The sequence below is a fragment of the Zonotrichia albicollis genome, chromosome 4 (assembly GCF_047830755.1).
Source record: "Zonotrichia albicollis isolate bZonAlb1 chromosome 4, bZonAlb1.hap1, whole genome shotgun sequence".
Taxonomy (NCBI): Eukaryota; Metazoa; Chordata; class Aves; order Passeriformes; family Passerellidae; genus Zonotrichia; species Zonotrichia albicollis.
Window position 1 is genome coordinate 43,382,158 of NC_133822.1, and position 15,578 is coordinate 43,397,735.

The 15,578-nt window shown below is 34.0% G+C and overlaps 1 protein-coding gene across 9 annotated transcripts in view; it reads right to left on the bottom strand.

The window, feature by feature from the left end:
• The window catches only part of LRRIQ1 (leucine rich repeats and IQ motif containing 1), a 104,663-nt gene that overhangs the window by 86,471 nt on the left and 2,614 nt on the right, over nt 1–15,578 (bottom strand). For 8 of the 9 annotated variants that reach the window (XM_026797617.2, XM_026797609.2, XM_026797614.2 and 5 more), the window contains exons 4-12: nt 15,091–15,161; nt 13,791–13,893; nt 12,875–13,080; nt 10,927–11,001; nt 9,552–10,754; nt 8,615–8,767; nt 7,255–7,405; nt 3,241–3,434; nt 2,203–2,330 (exon numbers count right to left, since the gene is read on the bottom strand). In XM_026797617.2, the coding sequence (XP_026653418.2) occupies nt 2,203–2,330; nt 3,241–3,434; nt 7,255–7,405; nt 8,615–8,767; nt 9,552–10,754; nt 10,927–11,001; nt 12,875–13,080; nt 13,791–13,893; nt 15,091–15,161 (2,284 nt within the window). The remainder of the gene's footprint in view (nt 1–2,202; nt 2,331–3,240; nt 3,435–7,254; nt 7,406–8,614; nt 8,768–9,551; nt 10,755–10,926; nt 11,002–12,874; nt 13,081–13,790; nt 13,894–15,090; nt 15,162–15,578) is intronic. The other variant, XM_074539652.1, reaches the window with a different exon arrangement.

Genomic DNA, 15,578 nt, shown 5'->3' on the forward strand with positions numbered 1-15,578 from the left:
GAATACAGATTCATAGCATTATCATTATATTGGCTTCCTGCAATCAGTGAAGAGGAAGTGGCACTCAGTGCACACTTGGAAAAAATTCACAAAATTGCACTGGCTGTAGGATAAAAGTAAAGAAACAGCTTTTCTTTCAACAGCTTACTCCATTACATTCGCTGTTTCTATAGAACATCAAGTTACTTATGCTATAGCACACACATATGGAGCTGCTTATAAGTGTACATAAAGTGAGTGTAACAGAGCAGGCTACTGAAATGCCAGGAATTTTGAGGCTTTTAATATGGATTTAAGGCTATCTTGTCCTGTTTGTCACAAAGATTTTACATAAGCTATAGATAGATCAGGGAAAGAAGGGGAATTGTTTGAGGCCAAGATGTATACTTATTTTCAGCACATCCAGTCTGTTGATGCAAAAATATGTCCTATCTCACAGCTGAGCAAAAGGAACTCAACAGATCAAACACTGCATCTCTGCTTGGCTACTGGAAAACCAGAGCAAGCACACCACAATGGATTTAAAAAACTCTAAGATGATGGGATAGGCAAATGACTTAAGGTAACCTACATGGTCAGTCCAGCACAACCTAAAGCCAGAGGCTGCATTTCAGCTATCCCTGAAACTTGCAAGTCCTTAGCAAGCACATGAGAACTTCAAGGAGTTTTGCAAACACTTTATTACACACAGGATAGCTACACTGGAGGAAGAAGAGGAAACTACAATATAGAGCCACATTATCCACAAAGAAGCTAAACAGGATAAGGAAAAAAGATAGCGAAAAACAAGAATTAAATCGAGCAGCATGACTCAAAACCTAATGCTTAGCATATAATGCTCTTGCTTAATCACAGGCAGGAAGCACTTTCTCCAAACTCTAGAAGAATTAAAAAGGAAACAAAAAAATCCCAAACCTGAGAAGCCTGATCAGGAACTTGAAGATTAGATTCTGTAGATATTTTATTTACAACCAAGAGTCTCAATGAATAGTACTTCACTAGAGATGTTATGAAAACAATCTGAAAAGTTATATAAAAATATAGGTTGTATATACTTAAATAAAATTCAATTTCCATGCAGGACATTGCTTACAATAACAAGACTTAGTCTTATACATCCTTTTTCCCACAGGCTCCCAGATTCAATTGGCTGTGCTGAATTAAATGTTACATAGGATGCAACATTTCTGTTCAGATGTAGACACCTACACATGAAGTGGTCATTTTGATTTTTTTAATAGTCAATGAAGATGAACAGGCACTTTTAGGCTACGATTAGTCTCAAAGCAAACAGCTAAAAATGGCAGATGAATCACCCTTTAAAAACATCTATTCACTAACAAGAGAGTGAAGTAAATAGTTGAGAGTGTATTTCTATATACGGTATGTAGTATTCTGTTTGTTAAGCTGAGATCAGTCTTATCCAGAACAAAATTATCACAGTATAGAAAAAAACTGATATTATTTAAAAATTAATTTTCCTATTAACATATTGCAAACTGTAATAAATCTTTCATATCCTTTTTAGCAGAATTTAAATAGAGAAAAAGTGGGGGTGGGGAAAATAAGATTCTAAATCCAGATATCTGGTTATTCAACTTCTAAAGATGAACAGATTATCTTAGAAAACAAACAGAAAACTAATTACAGAGTACTTGAGGGCATGAACCAGTTTTATGCTGCTTGTCTTGATTCTTCTTTATTTTATACCTTTTAAGCAGAACCATAAGAGTGAAAAATTAAAGCAAATATACTTGTTTTGGAGGGTATTAACATATGTATGTAAAATAAAAAACATTTTTATTTGGCCTTTTTAACTCTAGTACTTGCCCTTAACTTAGCGTTCAAAGTCTGTTTTGAATAAGCTAGCTGTGAAATATGAAGTTTGACAGACATACTCTAGCAACAATTGCTAAAGAAAGAAAGAAACCCACCATGGTTTTAATAATGCCACAATGCTCAAGAATTATTTTCACATAATATCCAAGAGAAAAAAAATTACATAGTTAATTCTGTTTCAAATTTTTTTAGATAGAGGTAGCCAATGTAATTACATGCCAACCACATATTTTTATTTTGAAAGAATATCCCAAAAAGATGGTGAAATTTCACCCATACTGAAAATTATACTTTTCAGACAAGTGTTATGTTAGTAAATTCCTCTGGATCAGTTCTGTAAGTGGAAGAATGTTTCTCACTTACCTATTTTGAGACAGCAAAAGAATCTGCAATAGAGGCAACCAATACAAAGAAAGCATTCTCACAGAAGAAATGCTATTGTCATCCAAATATAGTTCTCTTAAGAGAACATGATTTTCCAGTCTTGGAACCTAAATAGAAATGAGATGGTTATTTAAGACTAATATAAATTAGAGAAACAACAATGGAATGCTTACCAGATGCTTTTCATAAATCATTACTAAATACAAGAAAAACTGACATTTTGAATATATGCATAATTTCCTTATTATGTATGTACCAATTGTCACACATAATCTCTATATATCAGGTGGCAAATACTTTTTAATGTCTTCTATCACACCTGAACAGTTAATATAAAAAATTAAAGAAGAAAAAGAAATTCAAGAGCCCAAGAGTCACAACCTTACTATTTTATTAATTTTATTTATTTAGTTAGTTATTTGCTGCTTATTGACAATGCTTTTCATCTCTTGAATTCATAGGAGAATATCTGTGAGTAAATATGATGAAGCATATGTTTAGCAAACAACTTTGCTGTTTTAAATGCTGCAACACAAATTTCAAGTTTCGGAGAATCAACATACATTAAATAAGTATGATTATCATCAGGGTGATAATAATATTATCATTATACACCAGTAAGAGTAAGGAGCAATTACTTATATGTAATGACAATTATATCATTATTACCGGCCTGATATAATTATCTTCCTATTATAACAGGACCTATAAGTAATAATAATATTTTCTTACATTATAAACAAAATCAGAACCATAACTAGAAAAAAAACAAATGCTATAAATGATGGAGGAACCATAATCACTGAGAGTCCAACGTTTCAAGGATTTGGAAGTAAGAAAACAATTGACTGCTAGTCATTTGTATCTTTGAAAAATCACCCTCTGATAAGGAGAAAAAAATCTTACCTAGGAGCATGAAACATCCCACACCAATCAAAGAGCACCCACTCAGAAATGCTGAAGAATATGACTGTTAGCAGACATATGCACAAGAGCCACTAAATTCAAAGCTTTTACCTCCTGGAGATTATTGCCTTGCAACTTCAGAACTTGAAGTAGGCCACAATTCTCAATGCCTTCAACTTGTGCAAGGTAATTGTAAGAGCAGTCTAGATGAATGAGAGCAGGTGCCTCACAAAGACCTTTTGTGCTGATCAACTGATTATGGTCCACAATTAATTGTTGAAGATTTTTCAGTGACTCCAGACCACCTGAAAATTCAAGATTTAAGACATGATGAAATAAAAATCTTTTGTCGTTCAAGTATTAAGAAAACTCTGAATTTTCTGTACATTCTCTGACATAATAATAAATATTACTTCTTTATAGGGTTTAAAACTAATTACTGTATTTTGACCCAATCACATATACAGCACATATGGTTCACAAATCTCTGATCCTGTTAATCAAGCAATAATAACAGTTCATAATCTCTTTGGTACTTCCATTGGAAGAGATTCTCTTAGTGATAAACTGTACTTACTATGCTTTAACCACTTTACAGCTGCTCTGAACTCTGTGAAATGCTGACAGCCCTCTTAAAATCATCCATTAGAATGAAAACCCTATGTTTAAAAGTTAGTTTTTATTATTTCATTTTTAAAGTTTTTTTTAAAGTTTATTAGCAAGGTTAGAAAAAGCTGTACTAAGACCTAGGCCAATACCAAATTCAACAACAAAATTTATAAATAAAATTTAGTGCCTTCAAGAATAAATCTGTACTACTGTAGCCATTCCACTCAACAAATTTACTCCTGCCATCTACATTAAAGAGCATGCGATCTCTACACACAAAAGAAAGGCAAAGGAATTCTGATGAGCATCTGTTTCTCTCACAGAATGTAACTAAAATTATCCTTACAACAGCAAAAATTACATTGTCTTCCCACAGGCTTACACATGCAATGGCACTGATCCATCTAACTTGCTGCAGATCCAAGCAGCTTTTCTGTATCTCTGTAGTAAAAATGCCTTTGAAGGGATACCCTTCACAAACCATATCTAAAATAAGGAATTTCTAATTTTACATCTGTTTCATGTATTCTTTGATAATTTTGTTAATTTAGGATTATTTGAGGGAACACTGTGTTGCATCTTTATCTCACCCAAAATTTCACAAGTTCCCCAAAGGAATCTGAATTTGCTGGATTCACAGTAGTGAATCTCTTTGTGACTGTCCTCTGGAAAAAAAACAAACTATGATTATATATTTTATTTCACAAAAAATTATAAACCAGACATCAGTTTGCACCATAGAGTATTGAGATTACAGAAAAGGACTTAAAAATGAAAACTAATGATAAGAAGAAAACTGAAGCAAAGCATTAAATACCAAAAAAAGCAGTAAATTTTTAAAAATTCCCAATATAGGTGTTCCAATAATTTTATTTTAAAAATGGAAAATATTTAGTGAAAAGGATGCAATTATCTGACATTAAAGTGATATCATCTTAAATATAACATACATGTCCTATAGTGTGCTTTAGCAAATAAATATACAAATCTTTAATTATTCTGAAAAATTTCAAACATGTCCATGACATAATACCCGGACTGCAAGATCCTGATCTGTATTTTTCTTTCATTCTTGGATGAAAATAAAAAAGGAATCAGCACCATCTAGTGGTGTTAGAAACACTTTCGTGTTTTCATGTGTTTGCTCCTAAGGCTTCCTCTTAAGAGCAGCTTAAATTACCTTAAGCTTAAATTAGTTTAAGTTCAGTTCAGCAGCACTGGAAACTTTAAAAGCACTCCATGAGCCTGGAGTGGGACCAAGAAGAGAGACTGCACACACAATAAGAAAAGGCAAGAAGGTAAAACAGAATCTGGAAGTTTCCTTCTCTGTATGCTGCACAAATCACCTTTTTTTACTCTTCCTCACCTGAATGTCATTCAGAATATTCTGGAATTATCACCGAAAATACACAAGAGAGAATAATGTAACACAAACAAATGGTATTTTACTGGTTCTTCTGACCACAAGCAAAATTAAATATAAGCATGAAAGTCTTCTGCATATTTCCAGAAGACATTGTATGTTTTACATACAATGCAACAAACAAAAGTTATAGCAGCCATACGAAAAGCATTCTGTTGACAAATACATGGTTTCAGCAAGATTCAAGGAGAACCTTTATGGAAGTTCTCAGCATTTTGCAAAGTGCAGCTGAAGTCTGCTAGCTAGGGACTCAGTTATTGATGCAATTCTGAAGTCACTTCTGTGTGACAAAGACAACTAACAACAGAGGGAAAGCTGAGAGTTAACATAAAAATGAAAAAAAAAATCCTCAAACAACAAAACCTAAATTAAAAAGGTGTCTGATGAAAAAGAAATTCCTCTCTGTGTATATTGAAAGCAGCATTTATGACCATCCATGGTTATGCATTGCTATTCCTCGAGCTGCCAGGGTTTTACCCAGCACTCTATGGCAGTACAGACACCCTACAGAAGCCTATTTGAAAACTGGAGTCAAAATGCTACTTTTTGTGCATGAAAATTTTTAAATAAAGCATTCATCCTCAAAATACAAGCATTTGTACTCAACTTCAGTGTGTTACTGTCACAATTACTTAATTTGTGATCATGTATTCCTAAGGGAAAAAGCCTAATTGAGACTATTTCTCTTACTGCTATTTTAAGGGGTTTTTGGCAACTCTAACTTTTCCCCTATTGATGCTATATTTCAATGACAGGAGAAAAGAATAAAAAGAGAAATCATAATATGCCAGAAAGTTCTTGCAATAAGTCATTAAAACGTAAATATTACGAATGTAAATAAGCTTTACTACACAGTACTGGAGCTTCCAGAATTGCTTAAGGACATCCTGCAAGATTTACAGATAGGAGTGATATGCTAACTATCTGTACTCACAAATCCATTTCTACGCTTTCTGTGCAACTACTCAATATGAAATACATCCTGTATTATGCATCTGTTTTAACATAAAATCCTCAAAGCAATTCTGGAGAGGAAAAAACCCCACATTTGAAGATGACTTTTGTGAACATCTATTTACCCACTTCAATTCATCAGAGACTCAGTAATTGTAGCAGTACACTGCACAAAAGAGAAAGTACTGGAGAATTTTAGCCCACTTGGCCTGTACGATGTTACCACACTCCACAGACGCCACATTCTTAAATGTCATCCACTAAAACGATGCCATTCTTACAGTAATTTTGCAGACATTTTTATCAAATAAGATCAATCTGAATAAGAATCTTATCAAGCACTATTTGCCACAAAAATACAGATGAAACTTTTAACTGTTTTATTTTATTTTTCTTCATTAGAGTACTGATATGTTTTTACAGTAAACATTGATTTCCCAGGACTATTATTCTCAGGTATTAAAAATTTACTTCATGAGTACTAACATACACATATCAACAAAAATATTTATATCTTCATCAAAGTTTCTACATTTACAGATTTTTTTAAGCTTTCCTATTTTCTGTTTGCCACACCCTTGCTGTTCATCATGGAACTGTACTATCCATGTTCATAGTGTTATTTAACAGTGAAACTACTTATTTACAAATCTTATGTGAATTTGCTTAATCTTTGAGCTTAATAATTGTTTTTAATTATTTTTCTATTGTCCAGCAGACTCAAGACAGGCAACACAATTTCTAAATAACTACTTACTGTGTCAGTCAGGAACATACTGGAGTTCCCTGCAGTTGCACAGCTAGGCTTTGCTTTCATTATGTCTATAGATAAGCTGAACACAGCCTACTCTCATATTCCAGCTGACTCAGTGCAGACAATGTTAGTGGCTCTTTCAGAAAGATTTTAATTCTCTTTGGCTGACAATAGTTATATCGTCATATATATATAGACCTATATATATATATAGACCTGCTAGAGGGAATACAGGGCAGTAGCTAAGCCATGCTTTAAAATGAAGGTTTTTTGACAGGTCAGTCTCTTTGGGCTTAGCAGCTGAGTGGCTCTAAATTCAAGGGGTGTAAAATTCTGAATATAAACTGCATAAATATTGTTATACAAATTGGAATAATTTTCTTACCGATTCGAGTGATTCTATTGTAGGAAAGTTCAAGATTTTGGAGATTTTTGCATCCATCTAAGCCACAAACTGATGAAAGACGGTTCTTATTCAGAATGAGAATACAGAGATTTTCCAAACTTGCACAGTCAATTACCTGAATGTTGTTGTCCTGCAATAAAAGAAAATGAGAATATTAAATAGCATCTGAAGTGAAGTAGAGAACTGAGTAAAATATAGTATATTGCCTTTATTGCTTATTTTTATCCTAAACTCAGCTAGGAGTAAGGGCATCTTTATTTTTCCATTGGAGAAAAAAAAAAAAGATGAGTCCTAGAAATGAACTTTTGTATCCTGCTGAAACAGAACAAGAATGTATCTTGAACTTCATTCTGGCTCTGAAAATGTCCAAAGTTGAAACAAAAAGAGCATAAAAAAGAAGTTAAGAACAGAGCAGTCTTTTCCATACACAATTTCCTACCTCCCGAAACCCTCGGAGACTGAACTAAAAACTGCACAGAAACATCATATTTACTAGATGCTAATGAAGACAAATGTAATTTTGCTGGAATCCTATTTACTAATAGCAAAAGTCTGCATTTAGAGGTACTTTGGTCACAAACATTAACACTGTTCTAAGCTAATATTATTCCTCCAAGGGATCTTGCATTTTAAACATCCCCTTCCCCAGGCCATTTTAATAATGCTTTCTCAGATTTTTCTTTCACTATTTGCTGTGCTTGGTCTTTTCATCTGGAAAATGGTGTTGTTAAAACACATGAAATTAAAAATATGAACAAAGCTGTTTCATGTAAACTGCCAAGTTCTGGAACAAAGATGCATTACAGAGAAAAAGTTCTCTTTAGTCATTAAACAAGGCATGTAAAACACTGCACAGTAGTGAACACCTAATCATTAGGCCTCTGGTGTAACTCACTATATGTATTATTCCTTGAGCATATACTTTATTAATTTTAATTAATATTCAAGGTGTACTTTTACACGTAAGAATACATGTAACATGTATTCATGTTGCAAAGGACTCTTCCTTCTACCTATTCTTGCTCAAGCTGAGCACCTGCTATGGTGAGCAGCATCTGCCCACTCATCAGAGACTGAGGAAACAAAGATCTATATCAATGCTAAGCACAGCCTGCTATTTTCTTAGTATAGGTTGAATAATTTGCAGCATGTAGTTTTTTGTTATTAGCACTGTAAATCTGCTTGTGTAACTTTGTTCACATTTGGGAGTATTTTGTTGCTATTCCTATGCTCTTAAGGCTAAAAGTTATATATTCAATTGGACTACTGAACAATCAACTAAGGAGCAAAACTGGCAGTTCTCCCCATGTTATAACAAAGAATCAAATATGCTTGGTACCTCCACATTGATATACTTCAGGCCTTTGCAGCTACTTAGTCCTTCCAGTGCAACCAGTCCACAGCGCCTCAGAGTCAAAACTTGAAGGTTTGAACACTCAGATAAGGTTGAGAGGCTACAAGCTGGCAAATCTTCGAGTGTAAGCGTTGTGACCTACATGCATTTATTGATAAATAAAAATAATATTTTGTATATTGAATATTTGTTGCACAACATCATATTATGGTAATTTTCTTTAGGATGAAAAAGAAAACAAAACTACAAACCACTAATGCTTGATAAAATGCAAGCAACTAATGTCAATCTTTTCATATAGAAAAGAATAGCAATGATGGGTTTGATCTGTCCAATGGGAGAGGCAAGCATGAAAACAATAGTCACAGTATCATAAATCATGAGTGTAGAAGAGACAAAAATTATTCAGACTAGAAGTGTGTAAAGGCATCTCAGAATGGAAATCAAGATGAGAGCACAGAGCAAGCATACAATAAGTTAATAAGTGGTAAGAAAAGTAAGTCCTGGAAACCAGGTGATGTCCTTTATGGCAAAGCACTATCTATAAGCTGATCAGTAATATCTTGTTTCTAGAAGAGACTATTGCTCTTAAAACTCTGAAGGGAGCAGGAAGTGAAATGTGGGCCTTTATACAAAGGCAAAACCTTGTTAATTTAGCAGAATGTAAGAGATCTTGCCTTTTAAAGGGATAATATTATCAATCATCTGAAGACTAATGCCACATCAGTCTGTTCCACAGCACTCACTGGAATTTAAAAGTCATTGTCATTGCACTTACTCTGCACCTGGGCACAGGACCTGTCACAATATCTATTTCCTGCTCAATAATAAAGCATTCTGCCAACATACCAAAAGAGAAGATAACAAAAAAAGTGGAAGTATGTCTCCCATTTCATTCTCAAACTTTCATATTACCAGTTACCTGTAGCAAAGTACTCCAAGGGCCACTATGAATTATCTTGTCTGTACTTAGTGGAGGCATCTTGCTGAATGAACTTTTCCTTAGTCGTTTTCTTATAGTTGCTTGCTTTCTTTGGTTTTCTTCATATATTTTAGACCAAGATTTGCACCTGTTCATCCAGTTTCGTCTCTTCTTTTCAATATCATCAGGAAAAGTTACTTTACTAGAAGAATCTGCCACATCTTGACTACTGTCCCAGGTGTCTCTGACTTCTTCAATAGCATTTTCCATCAGAAATAAAGTTTTCTTCATAGTTTCATGAGAAAATCGATCATTATTTTCTCTGTTATTTGCATTTGGCTGGACATTTGGAGGGCTGCTGCATAGGCAGTTTGTCTTACTTTCTGCCATGACATTAGCAGCAAAGTTAAGAGATTCATCCTTTGAAATATGGCCATTTGAAACTTTATCAAGATAACTTGTTTGTGAGTAATGTTCTTCTACTTGTGTTACTGAATTAATGTATAAGTTCTCATTATTCACTTGAGAAGGGTGTTCCTTCTCAGAGCCTAGCACGCTTGGTGTCAAATTTCTTTCTGCTGGAATCATCCAATTATTTGTTTCATCCATCATTTCAGCATGCTTTTCTTTTGGTTCCTCTACTTGTTTATTTAGCTTCTCCTTCTCTTCTCTAATTACTTTCATATTTTCTGTCTTATTATCCTTTTTTATGTCTTCTATGTTATTTTCTACATTTTCACACATCACAACTTCTGCTCTTTTTTGTTCTAACTTTCTTTGTTCTTCTTTTCTTATTTGCACTTGTTTTTCTCTTTCCAATCTCAGGCTTTCTTTCTTTTTCTCATATTCCTCACGCCTCCTCACCGGTTTCAAATATTGTTTTCTTTCAAGTTCTTCTTGCCTCTTTCTTTCCTCTTCTCCCTTTAACCTGTTTTCTTGCATTTGCCTGTTCAGTTTTTCCTCTCCTTCTTTCATTTCTTGCTCTATTTCCTCTAATATTTTCTGCTTCTTTCTCATTTCATATTTCCATTGTTTCAAAATGGGAGCATATTTTTTACGGACTAAAAACGCTCTAAATCTAGCTTGGATTTTCACAGCTGCTATATTCTGTTGTTCAGCCAGTTGTTGTCTTTCTTTTGCTTTCTGTTCTTCCAAGGCCTTTCTTTCCTCCTCCATTTGCAACTGTAGCTTCATGATCAATTCCTAGGCCAAAACAATTAGGATAGATTTCAACCACTTTTTAAATGGGACAGGTATTGGTACATATTTATCATTCACAAACAGAATCTAGCATATTAAGCATTCCATGATAACACTTATTCTCAAATATTTAACAGTAACCTCACGGTCATTTGACAAAAGCTCACTGTACAACCTCATGTCGCCTCATTTTGTCTCTCCAAGCTTCCTCCCCTTTTTGTAACTCATCTTCTATTGCAGCCTGGCGTTTCTGCAAAACAAATTAACTTAAATGAATACTGTACAAAACCCAGAACAACACAAAACACTCTCTCTCCATCTCACCCATCTTCTTGACTTTCCAACAATCCAATTTTGTGATTGCCTGAATTTAAATGAGAAACTGAGCCATGTGTGGATCAAAAGAAACAACAGGACACTTGCATCAGTAATGCAGATTTTGTCTAGCACTGAGAGATGCATACCTTCAGAAAGTCAGCATCTAGGTACTGACCCAAACAGCTGCCAATTTCCTCTCCAAGATCTGTACTACTATTTAAGATGAATACTAGTTACCAAACCATTCAAAGTACAGGCAAAAACCAGAAACATATGTGAACAATAGCATAAACAATCTCCCTTTAATTGCACTGGTATGAGCTGATATTAAAATCCTTCAAATGAGAATTTTGTTCAGTAAAGCTAAAAAAATTTTTCTGATTGAAATTGTTTCTAAACAGAAAATGAAAGTTGAAGCCTTCTTTCTCACTATTTGCAAGTAAATAGCATTTCCCCCCCTGCCCAACATAACCTCAATCAGGAAAAATTCTCAATCAGACTGTAAGTTAGCAGCCAGAAAATTACTTAGGTAAATAACTAAAAACCAGGCTGATCCAGAACCACATAATTCCTGGCGGAACCAAGATATATCAACCAAATCAAATATGGAGGATATGAAGGAAGTAGTAAAAGCAACCACTTTCAGCTTGGAGCCTAATGTCTCCCACATGTCTAAGCACTGTTTTTCATGGGCATTCAGATGCCTGCTGTTCAGACCAGCAAGAGAGGCATCTAGATCCTTCTGCAGTAGCAAAGTTGGATTCTATTTGTCACTCCAAAAGAAGCGTTCCAGCAACAGCAGTATCAAAGTGCTTAAACATCGCCATGTCCATCTTTCCCTGGAGAAAGCCATCCTACATCCAAAAATGTTTTGCGACAGCAAAGAGTCAAGAAGCCCTATCAGTTTTTCTGACCTTTTGAAAAGAGAGCTGTAGCAGACATGGAACTGGCCTTCAGAGACCAAAAGTCTTTGCATTTACTAAGCCCTTCCTTACTCCTGGTGACTTGAATTACCTTGCTGCTGCCAAGGCACCCACCTCTTCAGAAAGCCACAAATAAGTTAATGAAAATGTAGTGTTAATGCATCTTTCAAAACACACTTATTTAGGCTTAATAATAAAATTCTGTGGCCTCACAAGTATAATATCTGAGAGTTAAATTTCTTCATGTTCTTACACTCTTTTATCCTTTATGATGCTCCACCCACTACAGCAAAACATGACTAGATATTCTGAGAGCGCAACCAGCCAACGTGCTGAGTCATCATTTGGTGTGGCATTCATCAGTAGATGAAGCCTGAGTAAGTTTCCCAGATAAAGATAGGGACAGCAAGTATTGTAACTTTTACCTAGTGAAGAACAGTACCAACATTGCTGAACTGAATAATTTTGGTTCTGATTACTTCCATTAAGATTTTAACATGGAAATGTGAAATTGGGGTGGGAGGCCCAAACTAGCTAAGTATTTTCTATTAGGGCACAGCAACCATTTTTCATTTGTGATTAATTTCAGCACAACTCTCATTTCCAGTACTTTGGCTGATTTCATAATATAAAAGCTTTGTAAGGGCAAAGCTTAAGGAATAATTTAAAATGTAGCATAGTAAATTCATTCACTATTGATTAAAACAGTAAGCACATAAAAGCCAATGGACTGCACTTAAATGCATTTTATGACTCACTTGCAGCACAAGTAGATAGGGTTTAGGACAGTGATGCAATTTGAGATAGTAGCCCCTTTTTCACATTACAGCTAGAATTCAGATAGTCTAGACTGGAACAGATTGGCTTAATATCATTCATTACCTTATGAAGAAGATCTAACTTTATTCTTTCAGCCTCAAATTGCTCCAGATGCTTCACCCTTCTTGCATGTTCCTCTTCATTCTGTTTTTCCCGTGATTCTCTCTCAGCTTTCCACTTTTTCATCTTCTCATCTTCAAGCTCAAGTGCTCGTCTACACTGTTCTTCTATTTCACAATGAGCAAGACTTATTCTCATTTCAAGATCAGCTATTAATCAACCAAGAAAACATTTTATTTAATTTCCTAATAAGCACTGGGGAACATTAAACAGTCTTAAGGTATTTGACAAGAAAAATATCCTATGATTGTATAGCCAGCAATACATATCTGATCTCCTATATGTATTATATAATATATATAGGAAATCAGACCTGCAGCACAAGTCCTTTCCATCAGAGATGTCTTATTATTATTCAGTAAGTTCCGCACTTACTGACTCTGCAACTACTATGCTTATTCCAAAAATGTACAATTCAGGATTGCAGAGGATGTCTCCTGTGGCTTTTAGTGCTTTAGCACTGATATGCTCCAGCCAACTCATCCAAAGCTCATGGCAAAGGAACATTCTCAGCCAATATGACCACAAAAAAAAACCAACAAAAAAACCCCACCAAAATCCAAAAACCAAAACAACAACAAAAATCTGTGGCCAAAACAGAACCTACTTAGTGCCTCTGAGCAGCTTTCATTTTTGAGTGGTATTTTTTGACACTAATTTCTACGATGATTTTGTGACTTTGAAATGAGATAAAGGCAAAAGTGTTTGTTTATGTCAAATCCATCAAGTATCAAGCCCTGCTGTATACTGCAATGTGAAATTCTTTTAAAAAATGCTATGACACTTATGACAACAGAAAAGCAGGAAACAGTGATATGTTAAAGACCAACCCAACCAAATTAATAATGTGCTTGCTTACCTGTAAGTAAGTGGTCATCAGTGACTGCTTCATCACTGATGGACTGACTATAATCAGGTGTTGTAGCAAGCTGCAAATCTTTATTTTCAACTTCAAGTGGTATCTAATATAGTTTAAAATTGTTATTAAAAAACAAGAAAAAAAATTTAAAAGCAGAACATAATAAAAATCTTCCAGAACAAGGATGTGTAAGGATTCCAGTCAGTAGTAAGTATTACCTTGTTGTACAACAAGGTAAAACTTACTACTGACTGGAATCCTTACACATTGAATAATGCTAACACATCAGTCAAAATATTGTTTTCTAGAGTAACAAATATTGTACTATTCATCAAATTGCATAATATTTCTATGTGTTTCTAAAATATATTTAATATTTTGATTTGGAAAAATTAATGCCTTGCATTTGCGATTTATTTTACTTTCTGGGAAACCAAGAAATATGCATGAATACTGTTATGCACACTGGGGAAGAACTAGTTACAGAGCAAATTTTTAAGAAGACTATTTCAAAATAATACTATGGGCAGAAGGATTGCTATATTTATTTTATTGTTCTTTTCTGGCAAGTAATCTATTCCTGCTCATTTATCATCTGTTCATCACATGCTTTGGGCCTACATTAATATTTGTAATACAGCTGAAGTCACATGAAGTAATTGTGCTGTTTTAAACAATAGTCTTCTGAGAACAAAAAAATTATGTTTGCAAGAGTGCTCAGTAATAAAAGCCAGGCAGCAAATTATAAGTGAATAAATTAAATACAGTTTTATATTTTTCTAAGAAAACTTCAGTGAGTTATTCAGGCAAATCATATGAAAATACAGAAGCACTCATGTTCATAACTCTTGAATTGTCTTTGAAAGGTACAGAGATTGCTATGTCTATATTTTCTGCAAAATAATGGAATATATTAGGAGCAAGGTTAATAGTAGCACATCTTTCTGATCATCATAAAAAATAAGATTAGAGAAGCTTAAAAGTGCTATCATCATTAAGAAAATATTCTCCAAATAACTATCAATAAAAGATTATTCAGTTTTGTTTATTTTTTTATTTTTGTGCTCAATATCTCAGGTAATTTAATTCAAATCTGAAAGCTTATAGACATGGTGTATTACAGTTGATGTCCTAATTCTAAAGATTTGTATATAGAAACTCATCTTAGTACCTTATGGACAATCTTACAGAAAAAAAACCTGACACATTTATAGATCTCCTTAGTAGGCCACTAAGGCAAGTTATCTAGATTATTTAACAGAATTTTATTCCCTATAAGTAGGGTATAAATTAAAAATACCTTTTCATTAAATTGTTTTGTATCTTCCTTCAATTCAGAAGGATGGCAAGAAACTACTTCATAAATGTAATCTAAAGAAAAAATAAAAAAAAAAAATTAGTCCACAGAGAGAAAATCCCTTATGAATGGTCAGTTTTGGTCTACACTGGTTATCTACTCAATATGTTTAAAGTAAAATAAAGTGGGTTTTTTCCCTTTCCTTCTCTCCCAGTTTTACTTAAATATGTATCGGAATCATTTATCTGCATTAAAAGCAGGAAATGTGTGTAACAGAAACAGACACGATACTGTAAGAATACAGTGATAGCAAATATGAAAGAAAATTCCACATCATGAAACACAGCAGAACATTTTCTGTGCAGAAAAATACAGCAGCACTTGTATCAGATAGGTCAAAAGCCGACAAAGAACAATTAAAAAGAGTAAGACTGCATTACAAAAAAAGAATAAATAGGGATGTTCCTCAAATTTCAAAATTTGTAGTCAAT